The sequence below is a fragment of the Neomonachus schauinslandi genome, chromosome 12 (assembly GCF_002201575.2).
Source record: "Neomonachus schauinslandi chromosome 12, ASM220157v2, whole genome shotgun sequence".
NCBI classification, from domain to species: Eukaryota; Metazoa; Chordata; class Mammalia; order Carnivora; family Phocidae; genus Neomonachus; species Neomonachus schauinslandi.
The window spans coordinates 90,579,527-90,597,738 of NC_058414.1; the positions used below are offsets into that span (position 1 = coordinate 90,579,527).

General features: G+C 41.2%; 1 protein-coding gene across 2 annotated transcripts in view; it reads left to right on the forward strand.

The window, feature by feature from the left end:
• Positions 1–13,189: 13,189 nt before the first annotated feature.
• The window catches only part of TRIM24 (tripartite motif containing 24), a 118,465-nt gene continuing 113,442 nt past the window's right edge, over positions 13,190–18,212 (forward strand). For both annotated transcript variants that reach the window (XM_021693038.1, XM_044920256.1), the window contains exon 1: positions 13,190–13,735. In XM_021693038.1, coding sequence (XP_021548713.1) covers positions 13,372–13,735 — 364 coding nt within the window. In that variant the 5' untranslated portion in view covers positions 13,190–13,371. The remainder of the gene's footprint in view (positions 13,736–18,212) is intronic.

The following is an 18,212-nucleotide window of genomic DNA, read 5'->3' on the forward strand; positions in this document are numbered from 1 at the left end:
CCCACGCTGGGTGTAGAGATAATGTACATGAATAAATAAATAAAAACTTTAAAAAAAAGATTTTTTTCTACATATTCCAAGTTGAACTGATTTATACTCCCACTAGTACATTCATACTTTTATAGTATTATGCTTTTATAAAAAGAAATGGCAGATAGTACCTCCCGGTCATGCGGTCTAGAGAAGCTAAATGGATATACTTTTCCAGTTCCAAGGCAGATAGTACCTCCCGGTCATGCGGTCTAGAGAAGCTAAATGGATATACTTTTCCAGTTCCAAGGAATGAATGTTCACCAGTGTGAGGGTCAAACTGGATTCATTGATTGTACAATTCAGAAAAAGAGTACACTTGAAGCTCTAAAAAGTTGTGAAATCGACTCTTCTGATAGAAAGCAAGACTTCAAATTGCGTATTTTATTACCAAATCTCATTTGGAGTGATTCAATTCAAATATTTATGAGCAACGATTAATGAACTGAGTGTAATGAATAGTTATTTCTCTTAATGATTGATACTTAAATGAAAGAAGGAAAATATTATCAGGGGATGAAGTGTGATCGGACCTCAGGATTTCAACATTAATTTTTTTTTTCCTATGCAACAAATTGTAGGAAATCATGGTTTTGGGAGAACTTTTTCTCTTTTTACTTTGAGGGAGGAGTGGTGTTGGGGAGGAAGTCTGAAATAATGGAAAAGTTTTCCAACAGATTTCCAAAGATAAAAAATGACTCCAGGTGTAGGAGCATTCAACTCACAGCTATTGAGCACCTACCATGTTCAAAGTCCTATGCTAGGCATCAGGTGTAGTAAGAAGATTAAGCTGAGCTTCTGACCCTTACAATCTAACGATGAGACAATTAATCATAATACAAAATAAGTGACATTGGAGTTCTGAAAAGGAGAATGAATTCTTCTTGAGAGGCAGGTATGAGAGGGGGGCAGGGCTACTCAAGGAAGACCTCACAACTTTCTAGGGCATCCTGTTATAAAATCTGTCACAGGCAACACTTTACAATGATTATAATGTTAAAAATAGGCCTGAGACAGTGCTCCCAGGAGATTACTTTTTAGGCTTGTGAGGGGTTAAGAATACATATAATCACAGAGCTGTGGACTGATGTTATCTTTTTAAAAATCAAGTGAATAATCTAGAAACAATTTCAGGATTGGTAATATTTTTTCCTTACTGTTCTAAAGGCTTTTTCCCCATTGTCTTCTAGCTTTCCCTGTGGCTGTTGAGAGGTTTGATTCCATCTGACTCTTAGTCCTTTATACTGGACCAATTCATCTTCTCTTTAGAAGCTTTGAGGGTGTCTAGTTCCCTCGTGTTCTAAGTTGTCCCCCCTTCTATCCTGTTGCTCCATTTCAAGTGTGGACATGCACACTTCCTTCCGTTCCCAATGGTGACAGCTAAAACTTGGCTCAAACATCTGATAAGACTTAAATGCTTAAAGATTTTGGAATGGAATTTCAACACATCAGGCTAAATTTTTTGTATTTATCACTGTTGACCCATAGTGACTATTCAGTATACAACTTTTCACCACGATAGCCATAATGCCACTTTTCTGACAAGTCATTTTTCCAGCACAGCATATTTTCACTCAAAAACATTAAACAAATATTCTATAAGCAGCAGTATTTCGACATTATTGTTTTTTTTTTAAGATTTTATTTATTTATTTGACAGAGAGAGACACAACAAGAGAGGGAACACAAGCAGCGGGAGAGGGAGAGGGAGAAGCAGGCTTCCCGTGGAGCAGGGAGCCCGATGCGGGGCTCAATCCCAGGACCCTGGGATCATGACCTGAGCCGAAGGCAGACGCTTAACGACTGAGCCACCCAGGCGCCCCTCGACATTGCCGTTTTAAACAAAGACTCACTCACCAATTCACTTGACACAACAATTTCTAGTAAAAGAGTATCATGTGGAACAGATCTGAATGGTGTGCTATGTTTGACTTGTATTGTGTATGTTTTTTTATGTGCATTAAGTGAGAGGGATTCTTCAGAGTGCTTTGAAGTGCTTGTCTGTTTAGCCTTCATTTTGTCCTAAAGGGTTTTTTGTATTATAACTTCATTTTTAAGAGCGTCACGAGTACAAAGCAGTATGAGCCTCCAAAAGGTTCAAATATTGGTGGAAAGGAAATGGTACAGAAAGAAGAGAAGAATGAGAAACCCGGCCATTCAAAAAAGATGGGTATGAGAAGCAGAATGAAAAGGGAGAAAGAAGGCAGCTCTTTATCCCCACAGGTCCTGTCCCCATGCTTTAATAAAACCACCTTTCTGGAGGGAAAAAAGGAGAAAGAATAAAATACTTTGAATGTTTTTAAGGGGACTTCATCATATTGTGTATAGAATTTTTGTAAATTATGAGAAGATAGAGAAAAATCCTGAATCAGTCATATATTCAGGGAAATTGATCATGTCTACAAAAGAAGCTGCTTTTCGTTGTAGTCTGAAAGAAGTGAAACTTATTATCAAGTGTGTCTCGCTCTGATCTTGAAGGTCTGGCTGAAGGTCCCTTAGATTCCCCTGCTTCCTTCTCCACCCACCACAAAGTCCTTAATTCAACCTTTGGAAAGTACAATAAACCTTCATTACATTATACTTTATATACAAATCATGTTTGTTTATTTTCAAACTGTTGTTTGTTACTTATACAAATTTGAATTATTCAGTTGTTATATTTTCCACAAAAATTATATAGGATCTTGGGCTGGGATTTAAGGCATCATAATTCTTCCCATTAAAATTAGTGAATATCATTTTTTTGAAAATGGATTTTTAATTAGCACCAGTGTTTAGGGGAATGAATTAAAAATGTTAAGCAAGAGGATAGTTGTATCTGGTGTTTCTCAAACTCTGTAGGTCCAAGTCCCAACTGCGGTCTTACACTAGGAGTCCCTGAGCCTGGCCACAAGCCAGACTGCAGGGCTAGTTTACTGCTCCGTAAAAGGAGTGACCCTGAGCTAGAATAACCAAATATTTATTATGTAAACTAGACACTTTTCAGCAGTGAAAGGGGAGCTATTAATACTTACATCAGGAAAATGGAGGTATAATGAGACTGTCCCGGGCAAATGAGGGATGTGTTTGAGTCCATCTCTTTTACCTGGAGTCAGTAATGTGTCTATAGATGTTTAACAGCTAGCTCTCGAGGGGGAGAGAAGCCCATTTCAGTGTTTGCTTCTACCTGCTAGAAAAAGCCCATTTCAATGTGTGCTTCTATCTGATAGATTTCCAGGGATTTCTATCTGATTTTAAGCTACTAATAGTCTAACAACCAGCTTGCAAAATTCTTGAGAACTTGGCAATCGGTTTTTGCCAGCCAAGAACCAGCACAACACAACAAGCCAGATCCAGTACATCAATGCCTGGAGTGTAGACATTAAATTATTTGCAGTTCAGAGTAGAATTCAGCTTCCCTTCATCTCTATCCTATATTCCTCTTTCCTCTCCGTGGATAGAATTCTTCCTAGAAAACCAGAATTCTATTATCTTTAGAGGAATCCCCATCCTTAGCCATAGATGTGGTCTTGCTTTTTCATCCCTCCAAACATAGTTTATTTAATCTATTCAAGAAATGTTCCATGTGTTTTCAGTATGCTAGGTATTGTGATATATAAGAATACAACAACTCAATATCAGTCATGTAATCAGTGTCCAGGATATTCCGTCTTGAATAAAACCATGTGCTATCAACAGTCCAGTCGGTGTCAAACAGCCCCAAGATCAGCATAGTTTCTTGAACAATTTCTCCTGCACCATGAAGGGATGACCAGGCTTGCATATTATTTCAGCAGTCTTCAGGGTTTTTTGATTTCCCGTGGGCAACTTATAGCATAAATGGTATAACGACAGACATGGCCCAGGAGTATGCAGACGTAATTACATGGGACAATTGGAATCTAGGAAGCAAATATTTCTCTAAACGAGAATCTAAAGGAAACACAATATTCAGATACACAGTTCTTTCCAGCATGAAGACAAATGTTATAGAATTATGAAGAACACTTTAGCTCCTAAGACCATAGCTCCATTCGAAGAAGCTCTTTACTTTGCCTTTGCACAACTAAAGCAAAATTAGGTTTACCTGGAACTCGGGGATGGTTCGCCTCCAGGTGTACCAAGTCCCTCCTTCTAGGAGGCAGATGCTTGTTTATATATTTAAGTGATGATTTTTTTTCAGTTTTCAGTGTCTACTCCTGTCGGATCCCAGTCTTCTTACATATCAAAATCAACTTTTTCTCTCTCCTTAATGACATCCCAAGACTTTGGGCTGTATTCTTGGCACTAAGCTGCAAAGAGAAGTGAACACAAATACTGTCCCCAGGAAGTTCACGCTTGTGAGAGAGAGACAATTATATGTATCATTAACTATAATAAAAATAAGAGAAAAATAGAGGTACAAACCAAAGACAGAATTAATGGTCATGACATAAACTAAGAACATAGGGATCATAAATTCATTCTCTACTACCCATTAGCATATACATGCTGTCTGCTTTGACTGCTTTCCAGCGTGCACACATTCACTTTTGCATCAGACCCATGTATTTCCTGTTCATAAATACTTAATTTCATTTTTAAAAATCACAATTAGATTTTTTATAGAACTTGACAAACTGATTACAAAATGTATGTGGGTATTGATGTGGTATTTCCCTGACTATTTACAAAGTTTACATTATCGATCCTGACTAGAATATATATGATTGTGCCAAAAAAAAAATTTGTATTCCTATTCAAATTGCTTCTCAGAAGCAAAACTCTAAATACATTATGGGAGGTAATAAAGATACTTTGTTTCCTTGCACCAAAAAAATGTACATGGAGTAGTAAACATGTAAGAATAGTTTGAACAATTTGAAAAGAGAAATAAAAGGGAGGGTGGACTTACTCTTCGCAATACATATTATAAAGATATAGAAATCAAGGTAGTATTCGGGAAGAGACAAATCAATCAATGAAATAGTACCTGAAGCAGATCCATGCATATATGGAAATCTGGTATCAGCTACAGGTAGCATTTCAAATTAGGAAGAGATAGATGAACCATTTAATGATTGTAGTTGGTACCACTGGTCATCCATATGGAAACAAGAATGAATTTGCTTTTCCTTTCCTTCCTCCCCCAAATAACAAATGTTCATGTCACAGACCTGTTACTATATTATGTGGTTGTTAAAAAGAATGAAGTACATTTATGTGTAAAAATATGAAATGATCTTCAGACTGTAAAATAAAAACAGCAAGCTATAGAGCAATCTATACAGCCCAATCTTATTCATGTGTGTTTGTGTGTGGGGTGGTTGACAAACCTGAAACCCCCAATACACACGTATATATGAACACACATGTACAGCAAAAGGGTCGGGAAGTATATACAACCAACTGCTACCATGGTGACCTGGAGGAGGAGGGATAGAGCAGGGTGGGGGTATATGCGGGAGTATATTAGTCTTCCTTCCAAACTTCCATAATTGCTTAATCCAGAAAGAAATAGTACTATGAAACAGTCACATGGAAAGGGCTGTCAAAATTATAAATCACTAAATAAGTATGTAATTATTTAATAAATGAATCTGTTCAGCTAGCTTTCATGAAGTCTTCTCCCTGCTAGTAATGGGCTAGCTCAGTGGTTTTCCGAATGTGGTCTGGGAACTCCTGAAGATTTCTGATGCTGTCTCAGGAGGTCTATGAGGTCAAAACTATTTTAAAAATAATACTGCTTTGTTTTGTTTTGTTTTTCCCTTTTCTGCTCTTACGAGTTTACAGTGGATTTTCCAGAGGAGGAGGAGGGTCATGAGGTTAATGAGATCGAAGAGGCCAGGGGTAGCAGGACGATTTTTCACTATGTAGTTTTATATTTTTATTTTTATACCATACAAATGTGTTATCCATTAAAATATATATCTTAGAAGATAATACTTGTATAATCTTTGGATGGAAGGCATTTCTGAATATGCCACAAAATCGAAACCCAGAAAGCCAAAGAACGATAAATTTAACTACATAAAAAGTTAACAATTTTTCCTAGCAGTATAAGAAACCTGCAAGATGAAAAGACCAATGACACAGAGGGAAAGTCTTTTTTGCAAGACATGGTGTGTGAAAAACAACAATCTCTTTCAAATCCATAAGAAAAAAGATGAGCACCCAATGGAAAAATAGGCCAAGGGCCATGATCAGGTAATCACAAATGAAAAAGATACAAATGTCCCCATATATATGAAAATATGTTCTGTCTCAGCAGTAATCAAAGAAATGAAAATAAAATCAATTACTGGGTTACGTTTTTTTAGACGTTCAGATTAGCAAAAATTAACTAGAATAATGGCAAAGAGGTAGGGAAATTGGTATTCACGTACAACATTGGTGGGAGTGTAGTATAAATTATTCCTGAAGGGCAGTGTGGCAATAAATATAAAAGTATTAATTGTGCAACCATTGTTCTATGAATTTCACTTCTAGGAATTCAGGGTAAGGTCACAGAGATAAGTGAAATGCTGAAAATAATCATATGTCAGATTACTAATTTCTGCCCTATCGACCCGATCCAATTTTCCCTTATCCCTTTACTAATAAAATGTCTACTTCTGCCAAGTTTTAGGATGTATGACTACTCTACTGGAAAGGACATTTCCCAGCTTACCTTGAAGCTACGTGTGGCCCTGTGACAACATAGTGTGAGTGGAAGCAAACGCCCAACTTTCGTGTTACTTGATGGAAATCACCAGTTCCTCTCTCTTCTCAGGTGAAAACATAGTGCTTTGGGCCCAGTCTGGCCGTGTTGACAAAGACAACATTTTTTTTTTTTTTTTTAAAGATTTTATTTATTTGACAGAGAGAGATACACAGCGAGAAAGAGAACACAAGCAGGGGGAGTGGGAGAGGGAGAAGCAGGCTTCCTGCTGAGCAGGGAGCCCGATGTGGGGCTCGATCCCAGGACCCTGGGATCCTGACCTGAGCCGAAGGCAGACGCTTAACGACTGAGCCACCCAGGCGCCACCGACAAAGACAACATTTTAAGAGATGACAGAATACCAAGCAAGAAGGAACTGTTGCCTTGAATGATTGAGAAGCAGAGCTGTGGACCCACACTGGGACATATTATATAAAGGAAAATAAACTAGATATTGTTCGAACTGCTGGACTTGTCATACCAGTTTAGCCCATAACTTAATTAATACAGGTTTAAATGTCAGTCAATATAGTTTTTTAAACATAAATTTTGTTATAATGGAATCATAAGCAATCATTAAAAGTGATTTCATAAATCTATAGATGTCTACTTGCATTGTTGGATTTTTAAGACTTCTTGAGCTGCTGTAATAAAATACTACAGACTGGAGAAATCGATTTAAACAGAAACTTACTTCTCACAGTTCAGGAGGCTAGGAAGTCTAAGATCAAGGTTCTAGCCAATTCAGTTTCTGATGAGAGCTCTCTTCCCGGCTTGCAGATGGCCATCTTGCTAGGTCTTCACATGGCCTTTCCTTGTTGCATGTGCTTGGGGGGCCAGGGTGGAGAATGCACTCTGGTCTCTTCCTATTCTTATAAGGACACCAATCCTGTAGGACTAGGTCTCTACTCTGATGACCTCATTTAATCTTACTTAACTCTTAAGGACCCTATCTCCAAAAACACTCACATATGGGATTAGGTTTTCAACGTGTGAATTTAAAGGAGGACACAATTCAGTTCATAGCATTGATTTAAAAAAATTACTAAAATCATGTATATTATGACCCCGGTTATGTCAAATTATATATGTGTCGGTGTGTATATATAGAGTATGTTTACATAGATTCTGAAAACATGCTCCCCGTGAGCAATAAATTCTGTATGTGGGGTTTAGGGAGGCTATGTCAGGCATCTTTGGGCTGAATTAAGAACAAGTTGTAGAACAGAAGAGCAGGCATAACTAAAAGTAATCCTTGATGTATATCACCATCATAAAAGCAAACAAGAAGTTACGTAACAAATGAAGATTTGTTTCATATAGGGTAAATGTTAGGGAAAAAAACCTCAAAAGAATGATACTTTTCAAAAGTACAAAAGTGTACCAGGAATTCTACTATCAAGTGAAATATTTCTTGGAAAGTAGAAATGGCTTCTGCTCTGGTTGTGTGTGTGGTTTTTTTACGATTTTATTTATTTATTTGGCAGAGAGAGACACAGCGAGAGAGGGAACATGAGCATGGGGAGCGGAAGAGGGAGAAACAGATTCCCCGCCGAGCAGGGAGCCCGATGCAGGGCTCGATCCCAGGACCCCAGGATCATGACCTGAGCCGAAGGCAGACGCTTAACGACTGAGCCACCCATGTGTCCCTCTGGTTGTGTTTTATGTTGGGTTGTGCTAGGATAAATTTTTTATAAGTTACTTCTTGGAATAAACTATGTCATCATTTTCAGAGTTCTTTCAAAACCCCCTTTGGTCCACCCACTCATTTCTCACCTATTTGCCCCTTCCCCACAGAGGGTCATGAATCTCCTCATTCTCCTTCCAGCTGCTAGTTACTCCACTTTTTCTTCTTGTTATCTGCAAGTGTTACTCCTTTTTCCTTTTAGTCCATTTGTTTTCTTTCATTTTTTTCCTTATTATCTTCCTTGTTCTCTCCCTCTTTTTTTTTTCTTGGTCATCTGATTGACTTGCGCTTGATCTATGAGTTTTCCATTGCTTCTTTCTTCTTTTTCCCCTTTGCAATTCCTAATCTCATAATAAAACCCAATAAAAGTGCTTCCACAGAACTGGCAGAATATTAAAATGTGAGGCTTCTCTCTGCCCTTAGATATTCCCAGAATGGTCTGCAGAGGTATTGCTCCCAGCACGTAAGTTGACTTCTCCAACTGTCTGTAACATCTCTGTCCATAAAGCCTCATGACTCAATATTCAGTTTACAGGTCACTTCATTACTCTTGTCCTTCAGACAAGGGAAGAAATATGCCCCTTCTCCTGTCACTCCCCAGCCCTTTGGTGACTTCTTTTCCTCCACACTTCATGTTCTAAAATCAATGTTTACCTAGAAAAAAAAAAATAACTACAGAGGGGAGGTAATTAGGGAAAAGGGAAATAACTGCAATTATCTCTCCTGGACCTTCCTCTTCAGCAAATGGCTCACAAGAAGCAAAAAACAAACAAACAAGCAAACAAAACCATTGAGCAAAGGAGCCATAATTGAGGCAAATACTTGGAATGAAGCAAAGGGTGAAAGGAAAAAAGCAGGAGGAACCAAGCTCTAGATTTTTTTTGCTTCCATGCAATTTGTGAGATATTAAAGGAATACAAAAGAGGAGAGATGGTTCTTAGCCCAAGGAATTACAATCTAGTAGGGGAAATGACATGCCCTTGTGTTGGCTGTCCCCAAGACCACCCTCAGTTTCAATGATTTGCTAGAAGGATTCATAAGATTCAGAAAAATAGATTCATCTATATCCCTGTTACCAATCATTACAGCAAAAGGATACAGATTAAAATTAGTAAAGGAAAAAGGCACATAGGCAAAGCCCAGGAGAAACCAGGAGGGAGCTTCCAGGTGTCTTCTGCCAGTGGTCTCACGAGCAGGCTTAACTCCCTAGCAACTTTGTGTAACGACATGGGCAAAGTGTTGCCAGCAAGGGAAATTCACCAAGCCTTGGTACCCAGGATTTTAACTGGGGGTCAGTCACACCGGCATGGAGTACCCAGGTGACTGACCTTAGCTACTCAGTCTCCTGCCTTCCAGAGGTCAAACACACTGTGGCCCAGAGCCTCAAGTATATAAAAAAACCAGTGTGAGCATAAGTCATATTGTTAGTATAAACTATGATCAAACTGATAAGAGTATAAGGCCAAAGCCTCAGGCATACAGCAACCCCCTTATCAGGTAGGATAAAGGTTCAAAGGGAATCTCCCAAGAGCCCATCAAGGACCAGTTCTTTGGAATGTGTAGGGTTTGAGTAACCCAAGCTCACTGAGTTAACCCTTTATCCTGATGGCAGAAAATTTAATCTGGTCATATTCTCAGTTACTTTAGGGTTTGTTTCCATTTTGGTTTTGGTCATCATTTGGGGTTTTAAATCCATCAATACAATATTCATTCTCCTTTCTGTCTAGGGCCAATTTGAAGATCTAAGGGTTTAATAGGGCCATGGCGTATGTGGGAGAGACACTGGATCCTAGTACATCGGTTCACAATGGCATACACAGAACGTGCCTTGCTTGCATTGGTTCTTGACTGCTGCCACCTCTGTGGAAACCACTGAAATAATGAGACAGTCTTTGGTCCATGCACAAGGCATCTTGTGTTAACAATGAGGTCGCAAGTTATCCGAACCTCTCAGCTACTACTGAAGGTGCAGAAATCTTTTCCTTATTCCTCTATAGCTATAGAAGATTGGGTTAAGGGGGTTAGCTCACACCTTCCTTGCCTAGACATGTATTGTAACCTCGAAGAATTCTACTCAAAAATGATTTTGTTAAACTTTCCTGGAAGATCTGGAATTTCTATTCATCCCTGCCATGTAAGGGGTGGGCATGAGAAATCCTCACTAGCCTCAAATGCTCTTGCTCTCCTTGCAGAGTCCCTTCTCTTCTAGCAGAGACAAATATTACCCCTTCTGTCAGAGAGATGGTAGAGGTAGTGTTAGTACAGTTTAGAAAATGGCAAGCCATCCAATTAAGCTGGAGCTTAGAGTGGATATGGGCAAACAGTATGAGCAGGCAGGGAGATCAGATAGGGCTGAAATTGTGGAGAGCCTTGGATGAAGTAGGGAGCCAGAGACATTACAGAACAAAAGGGGGAGATAGATGAGAGCTACAATTAAGGAAGAATCATCTGTCATAGTGTGGATCCCTGTGAAATATTTTTGCAATGCACTTGGGAAGACAGTATCTAGATAAGAAAATCAAATGACAAAAACACTTAAAACAATAAATTCCTTTTCTGGAATTAAAAGGACCAGAAGCCATATATATTTGAGCAAAGTAAAACACATGATTGTTCTATCTACATGAGACTAGAAGCCTAAGAATATGGAAGATAATTTTCCCTAAAACTGATTATCCATGATGATGTGAGAAACTAAACTAGTGGGTTGTTATCAAACTGCATGGAATTCTCCAAAAACAAGCTTCCACAATTTACCCCTTATTTTTTCCTTCTCCACCACCATCATCAAAGGGAATAAAAGACACTTGTCTTTAGTCTGCTTGAATCCTGTATACCATTTCTGTAATGAATTATTAGCATATTAAATCATTAATTTATAATGCAGAATTTGCTTTACTAGGATATAAAGATTTGCAAGGTGCAGCTACAAAAAGATGCGGCACAGAATGAATATTGGGGAAAGAGTGATGAACTTCATCTGGAGTGGTTTAGGGAGACAATTGGTAAATCTGAATTTTGAGGGAAAAGCATTCCAAAATAAAGGGAACAGCATGGGCAAAGCAGGGATTCATTAAATTTGCTGGTGCATAAAGTATGAGAGTGGAGGGAGCTTCAGCTTGAGGGGTATAGGATGAGAGAGGGATGAACTCATAGAGGGATGGTAAGTGGGTTAAGAAATTTGAGATAGCCCCTGTTTTTCTAAGGATGGTCCTAGACCACTCAGATCACAATCACCAGATGCTTCTAAAATTGAATAGGGGGATGAGCCCAAGAACCTGCTTTTAAGTAAGCTTGCCAGGTGATTCTTATGCAAACTAAGGTTTAAGAAACTACCCCTATACAAAACAAATAGCTAGCCCTTGACTGCCCTTAAGAAGGAGAACTTCACTCCTGGAGGCCTACAGTGATTGGATTTAGGACCTGTTTAGCAGGCCAGTAGGAGAGGAATAATTTGGAAAAGGTAAGGAGGATCAGGTTACCTAGAGTTTGCCCTCCCTCAGGCCATTTTTTCTTCCAGTATCATTCCAACTTTAACAAGGCCTTTTCTGACCCCATCCCTCTTTCCTCAGTGATCCAGCACTACTTCATTTGTACTTAAAAATGGCATTTCCATACAATTTTTTTACGTGTGTACAAAAGTTTTGTTTCCCCCACCCCGTTTCTATACTTTGAGCTCCTTAAAATTTGGTGTTTTTTTTTTTTAAGTAGTCTCCGTGCTCAATATGGGGCTTGAACTCACAACCCCAAGATCAAGAGTCACATGCTCTACTGAGCCCACTTGGCACCCCAAAGTTTGGCCATTTTTTGAGTGAAAATGTGAGTACCTTCTGATATAAGTCTGTTTTGGGCGGCAGGATGAAAAAATTTTTGAAGGAATTACTTGGACATCAGTACTGAGATTTTTATTTCTCGAATTGATGTCGTATTTATGCAATAAAGACATTTTCAAACAATCTTTATATATTTGTTTCTTGAAGAAAAAAACATTTTTATTTATTTGAAAAGCAACTCACTGACTTTAAAAATTAATCACCTTTTTCACTGGGGAAATCCTTTAAAAATTTCCGACTTTGCAAGAGAACCTCCACCTTTATTCTTCATGTTCCGTCATTCATCATGGAGAAGAGTAAATTCAGGTGGCAAATCCATGCTGCCACAATATCTTTTTCACACAACATTTCTCCATTTATAAAATTCTTCCCTTGTTTGCTCTTCACAGTCTCTACTTCGTCATCCTTTGACCCTCCCACCATATTTACTCTTCCTACAGGACCCCCGTCTTCAGCAGTAAAACGAGAGTTTTCGAAGCAGTTACTTAATTAACCGCGTTGAGCCCACACGGTGGAGCTCCGCCCCATAGGAGGAGCTAACACAGGCGGACCGAATTAGTCGGTCTGTCATTAACAAATAATCCCTTAATCTTTTCAGAGGAGCGAAACACACACAAAGGCCCAATCAGAAGCCGCGGCTCTAGGAGTTCGGTAGGAGGCGGGGCTGGGCAAGCGCCTTCCCACCTCCCAGCCTCCCGCCGCGGCCGTCGGAGCCTCGCGGGCTTGGGCAGGCCCCGCCCTCTGGCCAGGCGCTGCGGCTATTGGGCGGCGCGTTCCTTGCCGTCGCCTCAGTTGCTGGGAGAGGGAGGGTGGGGGCGGGGCCTGAGGTGGGCCGGGGGCCCAGGGAGAAAGGCGGGGAGACGAGGGCGGGCTGGGCGGATTCGACGAGCGCCGCGGCGGTTGGCGAAGCGGACGGGGCGCAGCCTTCCCGGTGCGAGGAACGGTTCCCGCTGACAGATCCCCTTCTTCCGGCCGCGCCACCCGGGAGGCGGATCCCCGGGGCCTGAGGAGGCTTCCTCGGCCCGGCCCGCCCTCCCTCCCTCCCTCTCCCGCGGGTCACCCAAGCGGCCTGTGAGGAGGAGGAGGAGGAGGTCGTCGGGGGCGGCGGCAGGCGGAGATCGCGCTCCCCCTTTCCCGGCGGCGGCGGCGGCGGGGGCAGGACAATGGAGGTGGCTGTGGAGAAGGCGGCGACGGCGGCCGCGGCGGCTTCGGCGGCGGCCGCCGGGGGGCCCTCGGCGGCGCCAAGCGGGGAGAACGAGGCTGAGAGTCGGCAGGGCCCCGACTCGGAGCGCGGAGGCGAGGCGGCCCGGCTCAACCTGTTGGACACTTGCGCCGTGTGCCACCAGAACATCCAGAGCCGGGCGCCCAAGCTGCTGCCCTGCCTGCACTCCTTCTGCCAGCGCTGCCTACCCGCGCCCCAGCGCTACCTCATGCTGCCCGCGCCCATGCTGGGTTCGGCCGAGACCCCGCCGCCCGTCCCCGCCCCCGGCTCGCCGGTCAGCGGCTCCTCGCCGTTCGCCACCCAAGGTGAGAGCCGGCCGTGGGCGCGGGGGAGCCCGGGGAGGGGCTCGGGGAGGCGAGCGCCCTTGTGCGGCGCGACCCGCTGTCATGTCGCCGCCGCCCGGGGTGCGCGGCGGGGGAGGGGCGAGGAGGAGGGTCTGTGTTGGCGGCGGTGACATGGAGGGCCCGCGCGCTCTGCGGCGTGCCGCGCGCCCCGCGAGCAACTTCCACGGGCGCTGAGGACTTGGCGGCGCCGCTGCTGCTGCTGCTGCTGCTCAGCATTCTCCTCCGGGGTTGGGTGGCCCGTGCGACCCGCACTTTTGAAAACCGCTGTTGGAGTGGGCTGTAGTGTGTATCTCGGCTTCTTGGCCGACTGCGTCTAGTTCACTGCTACCCTCTGCCTCCCCAAAGCTTTGTCCGGGTCCATATGATCCTAATCATCTCGTGTATAACCACGTTATTTGAGCTGGAGGGGGGGAAGGGAGGGATGAAGATGAAGTGATGGTGACTTTCTTTGGTGATTGATTACAGATCAGATGCCGTCTATTTTCTATCTTGCATGTTTCAGGTTCTTTACCTTAACGAGTCCCCGATTTTTCTCCCTTCTGCTAGGGACAAAGGAACCAAAAGAGACGGTATTTTGTTGTCTTTTCTCCTTCGAAGATTTTATTTTGAAACGGTAAAGGGTAAAGAGAAATAGAGCAACGTGATTTGGGGTGCAGGCTTTTCTTGTATTTTGTGAATGACAGCTGGAAATGTTGAAGTTACTGTTCTCTTTGTGGTGTTTGTTACTGTATAATGAGACTTTTGACAGGTAGTTCCCATTGCTAACGTTAACAGGTTTGAAACATTTAAAGTTAGTTAAAGCAAGCACAGTAATTATTCTAGTAGAATGCTTGAGGATTTTAAATTGTAATAGTGCAAATATTGGAGCACATCATTTTTAAAAATAGAAAGTAACTGGGAAAAGGGGGATAATTAATTTTTAATATATACTTCCTTTTAGAGGGTCTAGTTGATTTGAGATAAAATGCTAATTAAATAATTGAGGCTAGGTCAAGGGGTATATGAAATTGATGCTATAAATAGTAGTGTTAGACTTCATTTGATTATATGTTACCAACAGTATCTAGTTGAGGGAGCCAATTTTCCATGTGTCTCTTAAGTTTCTGCAGGTCGTGCCAGGGAGGTACTGACTGCCCTTTGTTTCTATTTTTAAATGATGTTTGTATAAAGATCAGCCTTGGAAGATAGAGATAGTGTCTTCCATCAGAGCAAAGAGCAGGCGTGCATAGGGTCCAGTATAATGTCTCTACTGGAGTAAAAGGCAGGCATGCTTACTGCCCATGACAAAAGATTGGGGTTCTCTAAGTTTAGGTTTCCTCTTGTGTAACACAACCCACTACCTGTACAGGTGTCAGTCGGCCCTCTTCACCTTGCCTGGTGGGAACTGGGGTTCTAGGAACCAGTGCAAAAATGTTGATGCTTGGGCGCCTGGGTGGCTCAGTTGGTTAAGCGACTGCCTTCGGCTCAGGTCATGATCCCGGAGTCCGGGGATCAAGTCCCGCATCGGGCTCCCTGCTCGGCAGGGGGTCTGCTTCTCTGTCCAACCCTCCTCTCTCTCATGCTCTCTCTCTGTCTCTCTCAATAAAATAAAAAAATGTTGATGCTTTGGCTCATGTTATTGTAACTAATAAACTGCCCCTTGTCTCTCATCCCTGAGTCTTTGTATCTTCTACCATGGTAAGCTAGCTTGCAATTAGGCTGAAGTCTCAGATCTTTTACACTGTTTTCTCTGATGTGGCCCACCTGTTGGAAATTTAGTACAGGTGAAACTTAAATCTTAGTTCTTAATTTTTAGACACATTTTAAGGTTTCTTTTATTTATGTTTTAATTGGTTAAGCAGGCTAGTGGCCGATTAGGATCTGAATTTTGCATAATCCTAGAATTAAGATTTATCGTGTGCCTGGCCATGACATTTAGACCTGAATGAATGAGAACATGGGTAATAAAAGCTCTGAAACTAGACTCTGAGACAAGTTTTCAATTTCAGATTTCTCAAAATGTTCTGTGCAATTCTAGTCTCTCAATGTATTTTATCTTGGTGTTTTTATCAGCGAGAGTTCCAAGGAAGCATTTAAATTGGAAGGTAATGTTTTTTGTTTTTATACTAAGACAAAGTCTCTACTAAATGATACTTTAAATACAGTACAAAAAAAGTTAGGGTTATTTTCAATAAATTAAAATACTGTCTATCCTGAGTTTTTTTTTTTTTAAGATTTTATTTATTTATTTGAGAGACAGAATGAGAGAGAGAGCACATGAGAGGGGGGAGGGTCAGAGGGAGAAGCAGACTCCCTGCTGAGCAGGGAGCCCGATGTGGGACTCGATCCTGGGACTCCAGGATCATGACCTGAGCTGAGGGCAGTCGCTCAACCATCTGAGCCACCCAGGCGCCCTATCCTGAGTCTTATTGACTTGGATATATTCTCTCCCTTCCTCTCGCCTTGCAAACTTATTTAAATACTAGCTGAAGTAAAACTTGATCCAGTACATTTCATAAATATATAGGGTTCATTTGATCATCTGTACTTCATTCTCCTAATGAACTTGTGGGTATAGTCATCATGGGTTAAACTATAATACCTGCAGGAGCTAAGCTAGATATTTGAGTTAGAGAACTATGAACTTGGGGGTAAAATAATAGGGAAGGGAGAGGGAGGGAATGGGAGGGGAAGTAAACTCAGCTCCAGCAGGTTGTCATGCAAGAGGGGAGGGCCAGTATTGAAGGATATATATATATATATATATATATATATATATATATAATTTCTTTTAATGAGAAGTGTGAAGCCCAGATTTTTGTGAGAGCTTTCTTAGTATTAGATATTGGCAAGTAAATAAAAAAATACACATGCATACAGGCCCATTCTATAGGCCAAACAAAACAAGTTTTGTTGAGGCCACAACCATGTTGCAGTTATGCTCTTCCCTTTTAGATTTAGTTAGTGGTTTTCAAATTTTAGCTCTACTAGAGTCACTGGTATACTTATTAAAAATTTAGATTTCTAGGGGCACCTGGGTGGCTAGGTTGGTTAAGGGTCTCCCTTCAGCTCAGGTCATGATCTCAGGATCCTGGGATCCTAGCCCCCATGGGGCGGGCTCCCTGCTCAGTCGTGAGCCTGCATCTGCTTCTTCCTCTACCCCTCCCTGCTTTTGTGTGCGCGTGCTCTCGCTCTCAAATAAATAAATAAAATCTTTATTTTTTAATTTGTTTTTAGGATTTTATTTATTTGAGGTAGAGCGAGAGCAAGCAAGCGAGAGAGGAGCTCCTCCCCCCCCATGCAGAGCACCATCCCAGGACTCTGGGATCATCACCTGAGCCAAAGGCAGATGCTTAACTGACTGAGCCACCTAGATGCCCCTAAATAAAATATTTAAAAAAAAAAAAAAAAATAGATTTCTAGGCCTGTCCCTCCAGAGAGCCCAACTTGGCATAGTTATAGAATTCTAGAGTATATTAAGCTCTAGTGTTTCTTTAGTTCAAGCAGTATTATATTCCAAAATAAAATTGATCATAAGAGGATCCCTTAGGAAATTAAGACCAAAATTCAAGGTATAGAATAACAGTTTTCAACATTATCAGACCTAATTTTTCTGTTAAATAATTTTCGGTGCTCCACGTTATCCTAAATGAAATTCATAGAAAATAAATCCTTCTAAAATGTTTTTTTATGAAAAAGAAATAAAGCTAATTTATAACAACAAAAAGGTATGTATTATGATTTATAAATGCCCGGACACAATTACATTAGCTCTCAAGACCTCATTGAGACCATGGGTCAAAACTGTCCTTTTGTAAGGCTGCCAGTTGGAAGGAATGAGGATGAGTGACCACATGCTAAAGTTGGATGACTACCTTGGATGTGATTGTCATTTTCTTAGTGTGCAGTTATATCCAGGAAAGAAGGAAAAGCTTAGAAAACAGATTTTCTTTAGGTACATTATAGGTACCCGAAGTCAGAAGACAAACTGATCTTGGACAAATGTTACAACATTGTGCAATATTTTGTGGTGTTGATGTAGTGTTCAGCAAAAGAGTAGCAAACTCTATTTTTTTCTCTTTAATTTTTTATTTACATTGAATTAGCCAACATATAGTACATCTGTAGTTTCAGATGTGTTCAATAATTTATCTGTTGCGTATAACTCCAGTGCTTATCACATCACGTGCCCTCCTTAATGCCCATCACCCAATTACCCCATCCCCCAACCCTAAGCTATTTTTAAAAGAATACTGAGCATACTCTTGAAAAGGGTCACATTATTTGTCCAGGGAGAGTAAAAAATAAGAAACCATCAGTTTTCTTAGACTTCTATACTAACTGGCAGTCTATAAGATGTAACTGTCAATTCTGGGATCTGATTTCTTTGGGTTCTTGGTAAGAAGTATAAATCACCTTGTGAGTACAAGATATAATGTCAGAGAATTAATAGTATTTA